We start from the raw sequence: 22353 nt of genomic DNA, 5'->3' as shown, positions 1-22353 counted from the left end.
TGTTTTTCTAATAGTAAGGAAACAGAAAAAGAAGTATATGAAGTTTGTTTTTTTAGGAGTAGTTCTAGATTTACAACTTAAATTTGACAAACATATAAAATGGCCTTCAAAAATAGTTAAAATGAAACTCATTAGGCATTATATTACGACTGAGACAGCTCATCTGTTCCTGCATACATTGATTATGTCCCGTATCTCATATTGTATTACAGTTTGGTCTCAAACTAGTGATTCTTTAATTAGAAAAATTGTGATGTTGTATAACTGGGCTTTAAAAATAGTGGATAAAAACCAAATCAATGGCATCATTGTCATATTTTAAAGAAATGGCATATGCTTAATTTTACGAATTTTAAAAATGTATCATATGTGAAGTTGATTTTTAAATGTTTGTGTAATAAGGCACCTTCTGTTTTATGTAATTTGGTAAAGAGATACGATGACACAGGCCGAACCACTAGGAGTGCAGAGGTTGAAAATGGTAGGGTTGGGTTTTGCAGAACATCACAAGGGCAAAGAGCTTTCTCTGTAAAGGGATCCCAACTTTGGAATATGTTGCCAAATGAATGATATAAAGATGATACATGATATAAAGTCTTTTACATTGAAGGTTAAGCGTTGGCTCAAAATAAACCAAATCTGTACGCATATTTACATTTTTATATGGTTCTGTACTAGTTATATATTAGGATTGGAAGAGTCTATAAAACAAGGTGCATGTGTTTTTTTTGTATTCTGTTTTTATATGAAGAGTTTGTTACATTTTATATTTATTTACTTTTTTTCTGTACAGATAGTTACATTATTATAATTATTTTGGTTATTTATACATGTAATGTTGCTTTTTTTTTTTTTTTTTTTCCTCGGGACATGAGAATCAGGAATCATGTTTATTGTACTTTCCCTATGTAAATAAACAAACAAACAAAAAATAATAATCAAACAATATTTCCTACAAAAGCAAAAACCATGGTTACATCATATATATATATATATAAATATACACACTATATACACACACACACACACACACACACATGCACATAATCTTAAGAATTTTGTCTATTTAATTATTGCTAATGGCTGAAAAATAATCTAATAAAATCTAGTCAATACATTTTAATATTTAGACATGTATCAAATAAAACAGCTCATATGATATTTAGTATCACATTTATGTTTAGTTATGACATTTATGTAAAGGTGCACAGCAGCCTTTTTTAATTATTTTTTTTTATTTATTTTTTAACAACAAAAACTGCATAAAGTATTTTTTAAAAGAGGCCCCATTTCAAACATATTCATTGATTGTGCAAAGACTCCATTAGCACATGCCAACCATTTGCAAATAAAGTTAAAGACCTTTGAGTTTTACATGTCAGTGTTTACCAAGTCCACACTGTAAGATCCAGTAAATGATATCCAACTTTTAATGTTAAAAACAACAACAGTTTTTATTGTGAGATAAGGAGGATCAGCAGGTCATCTAGGAGACAACAACAATTTAAGCAAAGACAAATATGTGTCAAACTCTTTTTCTGTCCTTTGTTTATTAGTTCAGCAGATTGCTCAATTCCAATGAACACATTTCACAATGCAATGGTTACATACATTTTGCGATGCTTGTACTATTGCAATGTTTGAAGACTTGAAAGTGTTGTGAATCTACTTTCATCTCACTCAATTCTAGTGAGACAGATACATTCATCACATAATGTTTTTCTTGAATCAATTTATAAAATACATGAACCAGTTAAAAACATCTAACAGGATTAAGCAGTTAATATGGCAGTTATTTTAGAATCTGACTTTTTACTTCCTGTTCATACGTTACAGACATTTGACTCAAGAAGTTTCACTTCTCTAAGGTAATTTTTTGGTGTGTCCAAATAACAAAGATGTTTTGCTGCATCAGATAAGTTTATTTATTTATTTTGGGAAGTATTGCTTGTGCTCAGAGAGGTCTGGCATAAGAAAGACGTCCTTTTGACACTGGTAAATTATTAACTTGTTGATCCCCAAGCAGGAAAGAGATTCAGAGACTGACCCAAAAAAAGTATTTGTGAACTGATCTCAAAATGAGAGTTCCTGTAAAACTCCTCGGCTTTGGCTTTTGGTTGTTTTTCTTTAATTGTGCCCGATGTCAAGGCAAGTGATTTTGTTATTGTTGCTATTTATTCGGAATTCTTTTTCATTTAGATTTTACTGACTATAAATGTATAAATGTTATATTACATGCAGTTCCCAAAACATTTAACTGTACATCCATGTAGCTTTAGAGAGTGTTGACTAGTTGTGCATTTAATATACATAAAACAGTTACCGCTTTGTGTTTGTGCTTCGCAGAATGTCTTCGAGAGGACATTAAATATAAAAACACAGAACCAATTGTGAAAGCTTCATATGCTGATGGTGAAACATTGAGAGTGAACTGCATGACAGGTTATACTGGCTTGTATAAATTAAAGTGTGAAAATGGAGAATGGAAAAGTTCCATTGAGCGACCATGTGCAAGTAAGAGAATTGTCAATATACGATGGCCACATAGTTATTACATTAGTGTTACTATGTAAAGTAAAACTTATTTGATTTCTACAGAGAAAAAATGTAGTCATCCAGGTGATACACCAAATGGTAATTTTGAACTTAAAGAGGGGACAGAGTTTGTTTTTGGAGCAACAGTGGTGTATACTTGCATGAAAGGGTAAATGTGCTTATGCTTTTTTATTCTCTTTTTTTATTGCATGAAATGTAAACGTTACTTTTGAGTTTGATAATCCTTGTCCTTGTCAAAACATTGTGTTCACAGGTATGAAATGACAAGCAGAATCAATCAGCGTACCTGCAGAGCTAAAGGATGGGACAACGCTGTCCCTGTCTGTGAGGGTACGATTTCTAGAAAGCCACTGTTTTTCCTCTTTTTTGTTTTTTTTTTTTCTCTTCTCGTATCTCTCCATCATAGAACAGTGACTCATAAGCTAGAAGATAATTATAATTAAAAGGATTTATTGATGTATTATTGATTGACTGTTTTTTTTTGGTTACTTTATTTTTCTTTATTTTCATATTCAGTGGTGAAATGTCCAGCCATTCGCACAGATGCGGAGGTAACTGCGTCGGGTAACACAGAGGACGGACGTTATGGTGATGTTATTCACTTTGAGTGTGTATCTTCTGACAAAATGATAGACGGAAGTAGTGACATTCACTGTGAAGAGACGGGAAAATGGAGTGACGTTGTTCCAAATTGCAAAGGTTCATTTTTTTATTTTTTTTTTTATTTTTTCATTTATATGTATCTTCACCCAATTATCACAGATGTCTCCACATTAATTATTCTTGTTTCTCTCACTTACAATTCATACAGATATAACATGCACAGCACCTGTCATAGCAAATGGATATGTTGTTGAGCAACGGTCAGAATACCCGAAAGATGCCACATTAAAATACAAATGCAATAAAAGGTTCAAGCCCAGAGAGGGAATCCCCAGATGTGCTAAATTTGGCTGGACTCTGAAACCAGAATGTGATGGTAATCCACTACTGTGTTACATAATAAACAATTCATATGGGAAATAATACTTTTATAATGCAAATAAAAAAAAACAAACAAACTAACAAACAAAAAAACATGGTAGGGTCACACATGAACTGAAACATTCTAAAAATAGATATACATTAACGTTAAATTAAACTTGTAAAATTCAAAAACAAAACTACAAATTAAGTTATCAATCAGTTGAATATGGCTAAATTTGACTATACGTTTAATAATAGTTTGATCTTAGTTTGACTTTTATTTTAACTTCAAGGTTGAGCTTGATGAATGAGGTCCTTTTTTAATAACTACTTACTACAATGATTATAAATTCAAATCATTGTTTCAAAATACTGAGGATATTTTATTATATATATATATATATATATATATATATATATTTAGCATTATATATATATATATATATATATATATATATATATATATATATATATATCCAGAATTATCTGTCTCCTGCAAAAGACAAAGCATTAAATCTAGTTTCACAGATTGTTGATGCTTCATTTCTGCTTAATTATGTTTTGTACAGAAGTAACTTGTGAGCTGAAGTCAACCAAATTTGGGGTGAAAACGATCATCCCATATGGACAAACTATTTTCAGAGCTGGAGAAAGTGTGGAGATCACCTGCTCTGAAAAACACTGGTTCTTTAGTACAAAAGAAACCAGAAAACCATTTACATGCAAAGATAACGGAGAGTGGGACTACGAGCCTGTTTGTGCAGGTAAGATTACAGAGAAACATTTCTGGATTTGGTGATGAATTTATTGCATGTTATTAAAAGCATGTGAATCTTGTTTCAGTGATTACATGTGAAGTTCCACATTACCAGCATGTCTATTACCCAAACTATTACTTCAGCGGAGATAAGAAATTAGGAGCAATAAAATCTTACCGTTGTGAGTCTGGATATCGTCAAACAGCAGCAGAGGCCACATGTACACGAGACGGATGGACACCAAAACCACTCTGTGCTGGTGTGTTCTGCTGTAGAGTATTAAAATCTTTTCTACTAACATACTATGTTGATTGTTTTTTGTTTGTTTGTTTTGTTTTGTTTTTTAGAAATAGTGTGTGCAGCACCTAACATCCCAAATGCAAAGATTGATGGAGGTCAGAGTGAAAACTACAGAATCAATTCAAGAATACAATATAAATGTCACTCTGGATTTGAACCAGAGCAGCACAAAAAAATAAACAAATACACCAAGGGCAAGTGGACAGGCATACAACAATGCACTAGTATGCTAAAGTTTACTGACATGTTGCCTCTAATTCCATTAAATGTCATGAAACAAGAATTTTTGCAATATCCAATCAAATTATTATGTATCTGTGCATTGATGAATTCTTATTAGTATGATGTATGTTTTACAGAAATGTGTGCAGCACCCAACATCCCAAATGCAGAGATTCAGAGGGGATATCAGAGACCAAACTATAGAATCAATTCAAGAATACAATATAAATGTCATCCTGAATTTGAACCTGAGGAGCCTGTACAAATCACCTGTGATTCCCAGGCTCAGTGGACAGGCATTCAGCAATGCACTAGTATGCTACAGTTTACTGACATGTTGCCTCTAATTCCATTAAATGTCATGAAACAAGAATTTTTGCAATATCCAATCAAATTATTATGTATCTGTGCATTGATGAATTCTTATTAGTATGATGTATGTTTTACAAAAAAGTTTGCAGAACACAAAACAACAAATGCAGAGATTCAGAGGGGATATCAGAGACCAAACTATAGAATCAATTCAAGAATACAATATAAATGTCATCCTGAATTTGAACCAGAGGAGCCTGTACAAATCACCTGTGATTCCCAGGCTCAGTGGACAGGCATTCAGCAATGCACTAGTATGTTACATTTTATTGACATTTTGTCTTTAATTTAATTGAATAACATGATACAAATTGATTCATTATTCAGTTAATTCATCATATATCTGCACTCAAAAGCATATTAAATCAGAATTTTGAAAATTGTTTTCTCACAGAAATGCCAAAACTGTGCCTTAAATTAGTCTTGGAAAATGGGTTCATATACATCCACCCCTCCAACAAGGAAGAAATCTTTTATTCATGCAAGACGGGTTATAAACCATTCACTGGGAACTGGTGGGATTCAGTGACATGCAGAAAAGCATCTCAGTTTGACGAGCCTCGCTGCATCCGTGAGTTTTATTATTGTCAGTCTCAGGTGTTTGATGAATGATAGTGTACTGAAAAGTGCTTCCTGTCATTGGTCTTTACAGGGAAGGAAGAATGTGGTGCTCTTCCCAGTGTTCACCATGGAAAACTAACCCTAACCCTTCATGATCCAGAAACTGCTGATGTGGAATGTGATCCAGGGTACATGTCAACTGACCGCTCCATAAAATGCATCAGTGGTAGATGGGAGAAACCAGTGTGTAAGGGTGAGTCTCTCAAACTCTTATTACATGTTTGTAATAGGAGCAGCTATGCATACAGTGGGCTGGACAATATCATCTCTCAACAATATTAAAATCAGTCTTATTGAAGTTCATGAATTTCAATACATTATTTATTTATTTATTTTTTTCAGAGGTTGTGCGTTGTGGCATTCCTCCAAATGTGCAAAATGCAGTCATAACATCTAAACCTGAAGAATTTTATCCTGATGGATCTAACTTAACATACGTATGTCGAAGCTCATACTTAATGAGTGGAGAAAGTACGGTTTCCTGTCGCAATGGAACATGGGAAAAAACACCAACATGTCAAGGTGAAGTTCTTTTAAAGTCCTTTAAAACTTCTTACAGATTTTAAATATCATTCATGTAGGTGAAAATCAAGAAAGAAAGATATTTAGATACTTGAAAATCAAGAAGAAGAACATTGAATGCCCAGATATTTTTGTGGAAATGATGACAATTTGCTTTAAACACCCAGAGAAAACAGAATTTGAGTTTTGGCACTTTTAGGCTATCTGCACTAGATTAATATGCCAATGTTATGGTAAACAATATCAGTTTATCTTTAATATGCTTTTAAAATTGGCTTGTCTTTTCTTCTGGGAAAACATAAAAAAGTATTGATGAAATTCTGTAGCGGACAATTTATGTCTCCTAGTGGAAAACCAACACTTTTAAAAATAAAAATGACATGACAATTATAACCAGTGGATGGCAGCAGATGATCACTCTGCCATTTCAACTCCCTAGGTCTTTTCACATCTTGCTTTATGGCTTATTATAAAATGAGTATTATAACAAATTTTAATATTTCTATTGTATACATACAGTACAGACCAAAAGTTTGGAAACATTACTATTTTTAATGTTTTTGAAAGAAGTTTCTTCTGCTCATCAAGCCTGCATTTATTTGATCAAAAATACAGAAAAAAACAGTAATATTGTGAAATATTATTAGAACTTAAAATAATAGCTTTCTATTTGAATATACTTAAAAAAAAAAATTATTCCTGTGATGCAAAGCTGAATTTTCAGCATCATTACTCCAGCCTTCAGTGTCACATGTAACATCCAGTCTATCCACATGATCATTTAGAAATCATTCTAATATTCTGATTTATTATGAGTGTTGGAAACAGTTCTGCTGTCTAATATATTTGATGAATAAAAGATTAAAAAGAACTGCATTTATTCAAAATAAAAAAAAAGTCTAATAATATATATTCTAATACTATATTTTCTTTACTATCACTTTTTATCAATTTAACACATCCTTGCTGAATAAAAGTATTGATTTTTATTTAAAAAAAGAAAGAAAAAAAAAATTACTGACCCCAAATTACTGACCAGTAGGTGTATATTGTTATTACAAAATATTTATATTTTAAAAACATAGCTTCTTTTTTTTATTTTTATTTTCTTTTACTTTTTATTCATCAAAGTATCCTAAAAAAGTATCACATGTTCTGAAAAAAATATTAAGCAGCAGAACTGTTTCCAACTTTGATAATGAATCATCATATTAGAATGATTTCTAAAGGATCATGTGATAAATGATCCTAAAAAAATCAGCTTTGCATCACATAAATAAATGATAATTTAAAGTATAATACATTTAAAAACAATTATTTTAAATTGTAATAATATATCACAATATTACATTTTTTTTCTGTATTTTTGATCAAATAAATGCAGGCTTGATGAGCAGAAGAAACTTCTTTCAAAAACATTAAAAATAGTAATGTTTCCAAACTTTTGGTCTGTACTGTAAGTATGAAGTATATGAAGGTCAGGAATTCACAATGTCTCATGTAATTAAAATAATAATAATAATAATAATAATAATAATAATAATAATAATAATAAAAATAAACAAGCCCAGATCCCAACAGCCAGTTAATTCTTAAACATTTTTAACTAGTTAACTACAAATTAAATAAGTTAATTATTAGTGCCATAATAATTAAATAATAATGTATTAAATACCTTTAATAGATTTAAAGACACTTAAAAAAAAAATTAAATTTAAATCTTTAAGCTGTTAATTGTATTCAGCCATTTACCTGTGCACCAATAATCAGATTATTTCCACTAATCAGAATAAGGACTTAATTGCATTATGATATTTACATGACACAAGCAAACCTCTTCGCTCCCCATACGTTTGATTTGCATTGTTTCATTATTCATAAATGTGGTTATTTTTATTGTCATTAAAGTAACAGTCGCAATAGAGTCTGGCTGCAGACTTACATATGCACTCTCAGGCTGCGTTCAAGGATGCACTTCAATTTTTATGCCCTTCCCTCGCTAACTTCCCTCCTTCTCATTAACTTGGATGTACGTCACTGTTTATGCTGCACAAGTGCCTACTACTGGTGGAACCCTTGCATTAGACTGAACTGGAATGTTTTAAGCCCTTGATCACTGGCAATCTGTTATGGAGCTGATTGATTAATTAATTTTTTCCCGTATGAATTTGTTGGATTCAGCATTCTGTATGCATATAAGTATGCTTGGACTGTTTTAAAAATAAATTAAAAAAAAACATATATATATTAATATATATATATATATATATAATATATATATATATTCATAGAGTTGTTTGGAATCAGGGTAAATCTGCAGTGACGTCACAATCATGTTGCAATGTGGTGTATGGAGAAGTCTGAAGTCTACATATGAAGCAGACTTGCTCGTTCATTCAAAATCGAGGGGTTGAAGGTCTGTCCATATAAAACTTCACTCATCCACTTCACAGCAGAATTTGAATGAAAACACAAAGCCACTCGTTAAGTATTTTCCACCCATAGAAAAAAATAAATAAATTACAGCTTAATAAAATGTACAATGGTAAGCAGATGGCAGAATATGAACAGAACACACAAATTTCACAAACACAGCTAAAGATAGTGGCATAACGAACTAAGATGATAAAAACCAAATTCAGTATCAGTATCTTTGTCTCCATTGGCAACATCCATGATCTGTGTTGACTGCAAGTGACATCACAGGTAGCCAGGGCTGGACTGGGACAAAAAAAATCAGCCCTGACATTTTTAGGCCAAATGGCCCACCACTATTTTCAGAATCGGTCCAGTCGGACAGCACCCATATATATATACACTGTTGTTCAAAATACACACAAGCACACACACACACGCACACACACACACACAAACACTATGTGTGTGTATACCTACTTTCTATACCAATTTAATAACTGTCACCCCCACTTAAATTGTTTTTTTTTTAATAGGCATGAAAGTGCACTATCCAAACTTAAATTGTTGTAATTTATGAATACTTTGGAATACAGACCTATGGTTGATCTCTTTTTAAAGAAGAAAATTAGCAGATTATTGCAAAAGAGGAATTTTTCAAAAACTTAAAAGTATTAAAAAGTTATAGAAGTTTACATTTACTGTAAAGAAAATACACTGTACTAATTTTATTTTATTTTATATATAATAAATGTTACATAACAGGTTTTACTCTAAAATTATACGTTATATTATACAATTAAAGCCTTATGTTTAAATAAGTTATGTTCCAAATTTGAAGTTGATATGAAAAAAAGAGTTTCCTTTTATTTAGGGCGTTATACCACAAACAGCCACCAGGTGCCATCCAAACTCCATTGAATTTTTTCAAATGCATTTTTCTGTCACAAATGTCTAGATTTCTCTGTCGATATTACTTCTATCACAAAAAAACAACCTAACAAATAATATTGATTCTCTAATATATTTTTTTGTCAAGATTATAAAAAGTTTTGATTTTAAAAGACCGTAATGCATTTTGTAATATAACACTTGACAGGGCCCGCTAAGGGGAAGGAGACCGCCAAAAGATTTTAAAGTACCATTTTCATGGAAAGGCAATGTCTGATTTCAAAATGGTTTTCACAGGATGAATCTTGAGCTTCAAAGCTTTCAAAGGAAATATAATTTATGATAATTATTAAAAGATTTGACAGAGAAAAAGGACAACAAAATAAGAGTGCCAAGCATCCCACAGGTGGGCACAGTTAAGGGGTTAAGTGGACCAGTGTACTCACTATTTATAACATGTTCTATGTTTAGGTCAGACCACCAGTTGTGGGCCACCACCAGACGTGAACAATGCAGATCCAATAGGATTGAAAACAGAAGAATACAAAACAGGGGAGAGAGTTGAATACAGCTGCTTTAATAAATACACATTGGATCTGCGTCCGCCTTTCTCCAGTTACTTGACCTGTGAACAAGGAGAATGGAGAGGGAATATTAAGTGTTTAAGTATGAACACTCTTCACCATAAACACATCATGATGTATCACACAAGTTTCTCTTCACTTGAGCCAAGAAGCAAACAACTAGCAACCACCCAGAACAACCTAGCAACAGCACAAAACAACCTATAAACTAGCACTGAAGTGACAAGCTTGCTAAGAAACACAACTCAATTTTTTTAATTTCTACATTTAATTTGGATCTAGTTTTTATTATAACATACTACATTATATCATATGTGTGTATATTATATCATCATATCATATATTATATTCTGAATATTTCTTCAACATATTGTCTTTTACTTAAACATTTTATTCAAATTACCTCATTCTCAAATTAGTAATATTTATAGCATGTTCTATGCTTTAGGTCAGACCACCAGTTGTGGGCCACCACCACACGTCGAGGATGCAGATACAATAAAATTGAAAAAAGATGAATACAATACACGGGAGAGAGTTGAATACAGCTGCTTTAATAAATACACACTGGATCTGCGTCCGCCTTTCTCCAAATACTTGACCTGTGTGCAAGGAGAATGGAGAGGGAATATTAAGTGTTTAAGTAAGTATGAACACGCTTCACCATAAACACATCATGATGTAATCTTGTATTTGAAGTTGTAGGTTGTGATGATTAGTTAATGAATGTATATTGTGACACTGATAGTGATATGCTGGGTTTATTTCAGAGCCCTGTACAGTGACGGTGGAGGAAATGGAAAGAAGAGGAATAGAGTTGGCCTATGCTAATCGGCAAAAGATGTTCGCACCCCATTATGATCACATCACCTTTGTGTGTCAGAGGGGCAAAGATTTAGCAGATGTTAGAGAACTAAGACAACAGTGTAATGATGGAGTGATGACTTTACCTGAGTGTGTGAGACGGGGAGAATAAAGCATTGCTGAAGCAACAAAAAATGTAGCAAATAAATAAAATACCAATTCAATTTCTAGATTATGGATTTATTGCAAGTAAGAATAAAGAAATACAAAAAGCAACATTTAAAATGTGCATGTTAAAAGCAAAATTAAACCATTTAATGCCAGCTAAGTGATGTGTACAATGTGTATCAAATAAAAAAAAAAAAAAATAAAACAATAAAAATAAAAAGTTGCAAAACCTCTGTAAGACCAATATATATATATATATATATATAATATATATATATATATATATATATATATATATATATATATTTTTTTTTTTTTTTTTTTTTTTTTTTACTTTTACTTTTGTGACATAATGAAATGATGCTCTTCGTTTCCCACTGATTACAAATTTTACCACTACATTTATATGAAAGATCAATAATACATAAACAATGTATTAAACTGTATTGACACATTTTCTATGCGTACTTTATGAAGATTTGTCATCATCATCATCATCATCTTTTAAAAAGACAAACTGGAATGCCAGCCATGCCATATGAAATGGTCTGCACTTTCAGAGATGACAATCTATGTAAAATACATCAACTCCTTTTAGGCTCCTTTACATTATTATCACACAAACATGGACAAAGTTACAGTTCTGTTCCGATGAAGCCCAGAAAATTACTGAGCCATTTGGTATTCAGACTGAATATTCAGACTAAATAAAGCAAATTGAATTGCAAGATGAATTTGAGAGGAAGAAAGCTGTCGAGTTTTCATCAAATCATTGTGGGGTGGAGCAGAGTTCTGTTTGGTGGGGCAGAGGGAAGGCAACGGTTGCTTTCAGCTACATTACACAGACTTCAAAGATTCATATCATCACCGCTCGAGACTGTTCATTAATACAGCTTTTGGAAAACAGGTAATCTGAGGTTTTCATCAGTACTAATTTATGTTTAATACTGTACTACAGAAATCTTTGCGTGGTATGTAATTTTTCAAAAATGCTTTAGAAACTGATTTGGGCCGAATAGCAAAACAAACTTGTAGACAATCAGACGTGACATGATGTGGAGGAGCGCGCTTTCAGTGCACAGGACGGACATTAGCCGAGCTGAGCGACAGAAACATAGAGATGGCAGATAAAAAACAAAAGAGGAAACCTTCTGCATAACGATAAGGCAAGAAGTAGGACCCATGTAAATATCGGATTAGTTTTCCAGCGCTGGAGAGAACTCAAGGTGCAGAAGGCCTTCGATCGGATGCCGAGGTTGCTTTGTTTCTTCTCGATAGCTGTTTCTACGTGTATTTAGTTTTTATTTGAAATAAAACAGCGAATCCTTGTGGCATGGATGACACAAAAGAGCATACACAGCATAAGATGATATGGAGAGACACAAAGGAGACCGTTGGCAAAAGAATTTTTGAAAAATTTCATTATTTTTGTTTTCTTCGCTTACAAAAAGTGTTCCCATCAGTTCATATAACCCAGATTGCACGTCTGATGGCAGATGGAGTATTCTGACGAGGACTTTCATACCTTTTATACACGGGGATAAAACAATATAGATGGCAGTCTATGGGACACTCTCAGACCTACAGGTTTTCATCCAAAATATCTTAAATTGTGTTCAGAAGACGAATGGAGCTTTTACGGGTTTGGAACAACATGGGGGTAAGTGATTTATGACAAAATTTTCATTTTTGGGTAGAGTATCCCTTTAAATCATACCTGTAAACTCACATTTCAGTCATATCACCCCCCTATAATATTACCTCCAAATAATAACCAAAATAACTTACTTAATACAATATGTAACGGCTATATAATTCTGCTGTTCAAACAATTCAGATTTAACACAAGCACCACCTTGTGGCAAAGAGTGAATTTCCATATTCACGCAGAACATTGTTGTGGTTCTTAACTGGCATATTTACAAGACAAAAAACAAAATTTGGCAAATAATTATTTGGAACCTTAAAAAATAAGAAAAAATAGGTTTTCTGGGGTCGTGGGGCCGACTGTAATGCTGTAGCCCAGGAGTCTTTGGTTTTCTTAAGGTGCCCCTGTCCCTCATACAAATTATATAATAAAATTCATATTATATGAAAAATAATTTGCACATATTGAGAGATTTAATAGCAAAACATACCAGCACACAGTGGATTTGGTGTCCAGCTACAGGGCAGGCGCTAGCCATTTGGGTGCCCTAAGCACAAATGCTTGGTGGTGCCCCCCCCCCCTCCCCCTCCCCTCCCCTCCCCCCCCCTCCCCTCCCCAACCAACCACCCACCCACCCCCACCCACCAACCAAAGAAATAACTACCATTCAGAATTTCTTAGTTAGTTTCTCTTTACTTCCAAAATAACTGCTGCAAATGAATACTTGGAACTGAACAATGTAAACACAGACAGTTTAAAAGTGCAAAAAAAGTTTAGTGCAAATAACAGTATAAGTGTAATGAATTTTATGAAGTATGAATTTTAAAGTGCACATTTTAAACTGCAAATAACCATGCAATTATACACAGTACACACACATATATCATGTAGACACAAACTTTTATTTTGAATGCGATTAATCGAGATTAATCTTAATAATAATTTGACAACTCTGTGAATATGAAAATATACAAACACTGAGATTGTGTTTTTTTTTTTTCTAATTGCAGTTTCACCAACAGATGTCGCCCTTGGCCGAACCTCTTGAAAATGACCGCATGCCCTAGTACAACAACGAAAAATCTTTATCTAAGCGGTCTAATTTGGCAAAATCACATCACGTTTAAGTTGCATGTTTTTTCTAAAGTTCAGACTGAGGCAGATAGACATTGTATTGAAGCGAAGAAATTACAATAGGGAACGTTCTGCACTAATAGCTATATGCACACGTGACACATCTGTAATGTACGGGGAAAATTAGCTTTATTTGTCATTCAAATATGACGATGAGGACCCCAACGATTGGCCTTCCTTTCCTTCTCAAACAAACTGCATCTTTAACAGCCCAAGTTTCACAATTTCCCCGGACCCCGTTAAAATAAAAGACTCAACATGCAGGGCTAAAAGCCCCGGATCTTTTGCACTACTAGCGACGCGGACGCGCCGACGCCCCTGGACATGCATAATACACGCAAGGGCTACAAAACTAACATTTTTATTTTAAACATTGTCTTACCTGCAAGCGACGCGCGAGCATCATCCCGCTGTCTCTTCTTTTTCTTTTTTTCCGCCCCCGACTCTTGGTGCCTTTTCGAGGCCATGTCTGAGGTCGGTGTCTGCCAAATTTGACATTGATTGAGGCATAATCGAACAGACCACTGGGAGGTGGGAAAGGGGGGGCACCAGAGGGAGACTGGCACAGAGATTCACCTTTTTCTCGACTAATTTGGTCTAGGCCTATATTACTTTTGTATTGCTTTTGTATATTAACATGCTTTTAGAAATATTTTATTTGTTATTTATACTACATTGTGATGATTTTTTCACGACCCAGATTTTTTGGTGCCCCCCCAAGCACTTGGTGCCCTACGCGCAGTGATGTGTTTGTGCGGAGCGCCGGCCCTGTCCAGCTATCTCGTGTGCATGTGGCCTCTTCTGCCATTTTTATCGTACCCAGACTCTCAATAGTTATATTGTTTAGCTCCCAGTTTCATATCTTCTCTGAAGTAATAGTACGGTCTAGACACATGCTGGTCACGTGGAACTCCACATCTAATATCTTACACAAGATTCACATGCTTTTAGTAACATGCAGTGAGTTCATCAGCAAATCCAGAAATGTTTCTCTATAATCTTACCTACACAAACAGGCTCATAGTCCCACTTTCCGTTATCTTGGCATGTAAATTATTTGCTAGTTTCTTTTGTACCGTATAGCCAGCATTTTTTAGAGCAGGTGATCTCCACACTTTCTCCAGCTCTGAAAATAGTTTTTTCCACTGGCTTGTTCTGTTTTACTCCAAAATAATTGTGTTAACATAGGCTACTTATTTTATTTTAAGTGAAGTTATTTGGTGTTTACGTGTTGGAGAGCAATGTTTAGATAAAAGCGTTTGATTTTACGTGAACCAGCTGAAATGTGTTTTCTGTTAGTTTAAAAAATGTTGGGTTATTGCATTTAGTTTTCAGTTTCCAGAACTCTAACAAAATAAATCTGAAGACTCTCTTATTTTTTTTTTTTTTTATCCAGAATTTATTTATTCAGTGCAGAAATTGAATTGAATAAAGAACCTGTAATTATTATGTATTGATAAGCATCTTTTGGCATGTAAACTGATAAAAACAACAGCCTGTAACTTTATTTATCATAATCTTCTGTATTAAGAACTGATGATCCTTCAGCTGTGAATGGAAATGGAGAAACACATTGTCGCAGAAGGAGCAACTCATGCACACACAGTCAACGCCGCTTCAGAATACAGCTTGGAATTCAAACCATTACACCGAGTTAGGTTCTTTTTACATTAAACTTTTTCCTCCCATTTTATTTACATTTTGGGGTTTTACTAACTTAAGATGTTGAATGGAATTAATTTTCTCATTAAAGAAACTCTTTTAAGAATTGTATTTCTATGGAACTAAGTCTTACATGAACCAAATGTAATCAGTTTGTCTACTAGCACAGGGAATTTCAAATTGGAAATAAAAAATATTCAGAAACATAATTTTTACTTCTGTCAGGACCACTATCGTCAAAGATGACTGACAATTACCATACAGTTTGGATTAGTATATGATCTGGTCAATGACTTCCTGCTCATCCATGAAGCCTAGCATGGATAAGAGCAGGGAGAGCAGCGATAACTCCCTAAGGTAAACAGAACAGAACCAACATAAATGCATTGCAGATATTATTAATGTTCAGTCATTTAAAGTACACATTTTAGAATTAGTATGATTCAAAGGGGAATCAGAAGGCTGAATCCTGACTGGACGAGAGGAGGAGCTGGGGATGGACTATTGAGCCAACATGAAGCCACTGATAATACTGAAAAAGCTTACAGTATATACAGAATGCTGTGATAGGCATCGTATCCCTTTTGGTAGATGAGGATCAGCTGAGAGTCGGCTGATGCGAGCTTGACTGACGTGACCTGCCAGAACTAACGCTACGCTTGATATATGTAAGGACCACTATCATCAAAGATGATTGACAATTAGCATCCATTTTGTTTGGTGGTATAGCTATGCTCTGGTCAATGACTTCCTGTGCATCCATGGAGCCTAGACTGGAAAAGAGCCGGGATAACCTCTAAAACACAACTCATCCCAAACACAAACTGACAGCGAAAATCTCAATGCTTTAAAGCACCACTATGTAGTTTTTCTACCTTAAAATAATGTCTCTAAAATTATTTCAGTTGTAGAACACCTCTTAACCGGATGAATTCTACTGCCACTGCTACCTGAGCAGCCGCTAGAACCACACTCTGGAAGTTTCTGTAGCTGTGTGGAACTCGGGTCGGTACACACAGCCCCATCCATCCCCTGCCAGCGGAAGAGTGTGACCTGCTTTATGGCATGTCTCATATTTTACTCGTAGCCTGGGTGGAGTTAGCCAACAGCTAACTATAAGACAAAACAATCTAATATGCAAGTCTCAAAACCAACACCATGGCAAAGCCTGCAAAGAAACCAAAAAGGGATTTGTCGGAGGAAGCGAAGAAAAGAAAGAGAGAGAGTGAGATCGGACACGAGCCCAAACACTAATCAATATCGGACGGGCTTACAAGTCTGTAACCTAGAGCGCTCCCAAAATAGTGAATAGTTTTCGGGCACTGGCTGTAACCATGTGTACCATGTCTGTTTCGACACCCAAGATCCAAAAGCTGATTCCCCAGTCTACTTCACATCTGAACTGTTATTCAAAAAAAGAGGCTCTGATGATTGACAGCCTTATAAACTTATGACAATGTCAGATGTAGGCTATAATGGACATTATGGCTACATGATTATGTGGACAACATTTTATTATATAAATTACACCCTTTGCAAACAATGCTACATACAAAATATGCAAGCAAAAAACTAGGTAAACATACCACTGTTCTTTTTGTTATTGTAGTTTTCAATTCTGGAGTAACAATAAATAAAAAAAATTAATGATATTTGTAGAACATAGTGTAACACTGGCTACTTAACCTGGTCGGTGGACATGGTTTCAAAACGAGGTTTCTCCATTCGCCGCTTCGGTCAGCTTAGTCAGCAAATTCAAGTTTATTTTGCTGCCCACAGGCAAGCTTATACAGCAACATATTTATGACACTCAGTATTTCTCAACCACATGGGGGGAAACGTGAGCAAAAGTTACATGGTGTTGCTTTAAGCAAAGATTCAATGACCCATGAGTATGTTGCCAAAACCTGCATAAGCCATAGCAACAAGCATGTTGCCCTTAACCAGATGACCAGAATGAGTATGTGGCGAATACCTGAAAAGCTTGTTCTTAGAAACAACCAGATAGCCTTTAGACAAGCATGTTTGCAATGGAACCAGATAGCCTTGAGAAAAGCATGCTCCCAATATAACCATTGCTTTAAGAACAAGCATGTTCCAATAGCAACCAGACAGCTCTGAAACAAGCATGTTTCCAATACAACTGATAGAACAATCATGTCTGATATTCGAAACAGAATCAACACTGAACCAACCTCACAGAACAACGCCCGTTTGCCATTTTCTCCCCAGAGCTGCGCCATAGCTGATTCTGATTCTGCCCATGTCATGATCGTTATTTAGTCTATCATTGCAAAGCTGTCTGAATCTGCTGTTTATTGCTATACAAATAAAGGGGACCAGACTTGATAGTTTAAAGCACAGCATGTTGCCAATGACAAGAGATAATAATGCACATTGCCAACAACACACCCCATGTGGGGCCCATAGGGGATGCAACTGGGCCAATATCTGGGGCCCATCTGGGACCCAGCAAATTTTTTCCTTAGTTTCCATGGTGGCCCAACATGGGTTAGCCCAGATGGGCTGATGATGGGCCCTTGATGGGCTCCATATAGGGCCCATATGACCAGGTAGCTCCCATTTGGTGCCTTCGTAAGTGCCTACATGGGTTAGTGATGGGACACAGCTAGATCACGTGGGTCACAACAGGTATACACATGGGCTAATATATTTATTTGTTTGGGTTACCTTATTTTACAGTACACCCCTAAACACAATCATTACATTAAATCCACTAAAATGCTAAAGGTATTCAATAAACAGAAACCAGTAGTTCATGCTTTTAAGCAAAGTTTATTTGGAATAATTTAAACATGACTATTATAACTTGTATATTTACAACTTTATAAAACACAAGTATCAAAAAAAAGAAGTTAATTTTAAGCTGAAGAACTTTTTTTCTTGTAAAAACTTCATAACTTGTATTCTGCGTGCTTTAAGCAAGGTTTCATTGGAATAATTTGAACCTGGCGATTATAACTTGTGTATTTACAACTTTATAAAATATAAAAATCTTAAAGTTTAAGTGAAGCTCTTGACAAACATTATTTGAATAACTTGTATCGTTTGTATACACATATCTGAAAACTCTAAAATACATTTCACAAACAAACAAACAAACCGACAGTGCAGCTCCTCACTCGTCTGTCCTTGTTCTCCCAACGACCCTTTAAAAAAACGATAATAAATCAACCACTGTGCCACTTTTTCACAGTTAAAAAAGATGTGTCTTTTTAAAGGTTGTATTTCCATTTAATAATTTAAGAATATCTTAAGACTTACCTATCTTGCTCTCTACTATGTGACCTCGCAGAACGGTTTCCTCCCATCGCCGATTAGCCACTTTGACACTGACTTTTCAGCCTCTTTTCTGAAAATTTGATATGTAAGAATTTTTTTCAAGCTTCCTGTAAAACACACAAAAAGCATTAAAGTTAGATTAAATTACAAATTTAAGCCCTTGCAATAAATAACCAGTCATCTCCAGTTTTTTTTTTTTTTTTCAGGACGTACAATAATGGTACTGGATATAATATTTTATCATAAATGATTTCTGTGTAAACAAAAAAACAGAAATCTGTCCATCTAAAATTTTCTTTTAAAAAATTAAATTTACAACTCACAAATTTCAAAATCTGTCCATCTGAAATATTTCTGTTTACAAGATTTATAATTTTATAATTCATGCAATGTATAGGTCATTTCCAATGCCATATAATCTATTTCCCGACCCACCAAAATATTTGAGATAAAAAAAAAAAAAAAAAATTTACATTATTTTAAGCCTTATCTTAATTAAAAGTTTGATATGACAGAAATTAAGTATTTTAGAAAAATAACCATTTTATTTTAGTGTACAAATATTTAAGTTTTTAATTTCTTTGTTGACAGATGTTAAAATATGAAGAACATCCATAAAAGCATTGAAACGAGCTCACTCCAGTGAACTGTGATCTGTGCTGCGTGTTGTTAAACTCATCGCGGGGTTCAGCGCAGAAAAATGCATTCATGGTCACTTCCATGGCGGTATTGTAAGGGAAGCGGTGCACAATCCAGCACTTTTTTAGGAAAGCATAAGAAGTGAAGCAGAACTAGGCAAAACAATATGGAGATTAAATAATTGTGAAATATGTAAAAATAATAAGCAGATGCGTCTCATTTTAAATAAACACTAAAAATAATGATATGTGAGATTTACTTCAGTCAGAAATTTACTTTTGCAATGGTCAGAAATAAATAAATGTTTATCATTATCTTCCAAAAGATTTTTGAACTTTGGCACTTTTCTCTATATAGAGATGATATGTCAAGGAAATATTGCGTAAATTTTGAGCTATGTGGAAATGTTTAAATCTTGAACAGTGCAGTTCAAACAGCAATCTCATAAAGAAAACAACTCATTTATTTAAAATAGTCCTTACTAAAAGAACCAACAGTGCAGTTCAAACAGCAATCTCATACAGAATACAGCGCATTTAAGTGAGCTAGTTTTTTCTTAAAAATAATGCGGACCGATCGAACCTTTTAATAATGACGTTGCTATGAGAGCCTCACTGTAATTACAACTCGTGCGCGCCCGTGCTTTAAAATACGCAACGCATGTTTTAAATCGCGGACTTAATTGCAATTCATAATTAATGTTGGTAGGCTATATCGTGCAGCCCTAGACTGAACTGTGTGAGTGTGTGTGTCATTTAAACGCAAATTTAGCTGCAGCCAAGTGACTGTGGGACCCATCTTGCTCCATTCCGCGACCCACAGTTTAAAAACCCCTGCTCTAATACGCCCCCACATATCTACGTCACTATGTGGGAAGATTATCATAATGCTGCCCAGATGTTCATGCAAAGAAAGAAGGCGTACCTTTTATTCTAGTAGTATCGTTGTTGCTGCTGCCGCCATGTCGTATAGACACAGTGTGTTTCGTTGTGAGAGTGAAACTGCTTTGTTTTGCCTTCCAAAATAGGACGATATCCACTTTGTCATGCCTGGAGCTGATCCGTGCTGGTCGCTGAGGAAACACATCAACTTTGCACTGTGGATGGCCGGATCAGGTTTCACCGTGGACGAAGCGGAGTCCAGCCCGTCGTCACATGGGGTTGCTGCAAGCCCGCCGGACGCTCCTTCGTAAAATCCGCTGGCCGCACTGTTCTCAAGCCCGCCCACCTCTGCTCACTCAAGCCAGCCTCCGCTCACTCTAGGCCGCAGCTCATTAAAGGCTGCGATGTGTGACGCTGTTTCGTTGAGAAAGCGAAACTACTTTTTTTGGCCTTCTAAAAGAGGACACGACTAGAAATCATGTTTATATCACGTTTATAATCGGTTTTAATGTTTATGTCTCGTCATTCCAGCCAGGCAGGGCATCATAATATGTTAAGGAGCGTAACATTTCCGTCACACACTTAAGGTATTCGGCCAATCACAATGCACTGGATAGGTGGCCAATCACAGCAAACCTCACTTTTCAGAGCGATGAGCTTTGTAAAAAAAAAAACTATGCGTTTCAGAAGGTGGGGCATAGAGGAGCAACAATAATGTACAGTATGTGGAAAATAATGTGTTTTTTTTAACCTTAAACTGCATAAACACATTTCATTACACCAAATACACAAAATAATGTTCTTTTTAGCAGCATCATTTGAATCAACAAAAAGTTACTAACTCTATCGAAGTATACCTAGTCCATATTCTCATAATTTGGGGTATCGTTTGTCCAATCAAAGAAAATACAATTCATTCAATCAAACCAAACTGATTTAATAAGAACAAACTAAAAACAACAAACTCAACTCTATCGAATAACCTCTGTTTGCACATGAATGTTGTAAATAATCTAACAACAAATACATATACCTCATACAGCCTCAAGCAGTTTGAGCCCTCGAACCTAACCCCTCCCATTCCATCCAACAAAACAAAACTCAACTCAAGTGGTAATTCAAAATTAAAAAGGAAAGGCCCTCATTCTTCTTGTAGCTTCATCCACAGTACTGCCTCCAATTTCTGCCACCACAGCAACCTAATGTAAAACAAGATTATTATTATTGGGGATACAAAAAAAAAAAATTGAATAATTGCAATTACATTTCCCCCTAAATCTACTGTGTGTATCGAGTCCATACACACTAGTCTATTATTCACAATTCCTATGGAACACTCCCATAATTCCTATATACTTTTTACTTTAAAGGGATAGTTCACCCAAAAATGAAAATTATGTCATTAATGACTCACCCTCATGTCGTTCCAAACCCGTGAGACCTCCGTTCATCTTCGGAACACAGTATAAGATATTTTAGATTTAGTCCGAGAGCTTTCTGTTCCTCCATTGAAAATGTATGTACGGTATACTGTCCACGTCCAGAAAGGTAATAAAAACATCATCAAAGTAGTCCATGTGACATCAGAGGGTCCGTTAGAATTTTTTGAAGCATCGAAAATACATTTTGGTCCAAAAATATCAAAAACTACGACTTTATTCAGCATTGTCTTCTCTCCGGGGTCTGTTGTGAGCGCGTTCACAGCACTGCAGTTTAGTGATATCCGGTTCGCGAACGAATCACACGATGTAACCGGATCTTCTTGAACCAGTTCACCAAATCGAACTGAATCGTTTGAAAGGGTTCGCGTCAACAATAAGCAACAAATGACTTAAGCTGTCCTCTGGAGTCGAATGGCTGACACTCCCTCTGAGTTCAAATAAACCAATATCCCGGAGTAATTCATT

General features: G+C 34.8%; 2 protein-coding genes and 1 pseudogene across 2 annotated transcripts in view; all 3 read left to right on the top strand.

Moving 5' to 3' along the window:
* The window catches only part of cfhl2 (complement factor H like 2), a 66447-nt gene that overhangs the window by 24380 nt on the left and 19714 nt on the right, over positions 1-22353 (top strand). The window lies entirely within an intron of this gene.
* cfhl1 (complement factor H like 1) lies at positions 1997-11235 on the top strand. The gene is made up of 14 exons (XM_042711869.1): positions 1997-2148; positions 2347-2514; positions 2599-2704; positions 2810-2886; positions 3073-3255; positions 4092-4286; positions 4366-4539; positions 4940-5116; positions 5569-5745; positions 5827-5988; positions 6138-6317; positions 10095-10289; positions 10656-10850; positions 10978-11235. The coding sequence occupies exons 1-14, from the start codon at positions 2079-2081 to the stop codon at positions 11181-11183; spliced, it is 2265 nt and encodes a 754-aa protein (XP_042567803.1). The 5' UTR covers positions 1997-2078; the 3' UTR covers positions 11184-11235.
* The window catches only part of LOC109059363, an 83054-nt pseudogene continuing 72695 nt past the window's right edge, over positions 11995-22353 (top strand).

Source organism: Cyprinus carpio, chromosome A22 (genome assembly GCF_018340385.1).
Source record: "Cyprinus carpio isolate SPL01 chromosome A22, ASM1834038v1, whole genome shotgun sequence".
In the NCBI taxonomy this organism is placed as follows: domain Eukaryota; kingdom Metazoa; phylum Chordata; class Actinopteri; order Cypriniformes; family Cyprinidae; genus Cyprinus; species Cyprinus carpio.
Note: the sequence above shows the minus strand (reverse complement) of the source record. Positions and strands in the feature narration are given on the sequence as shown.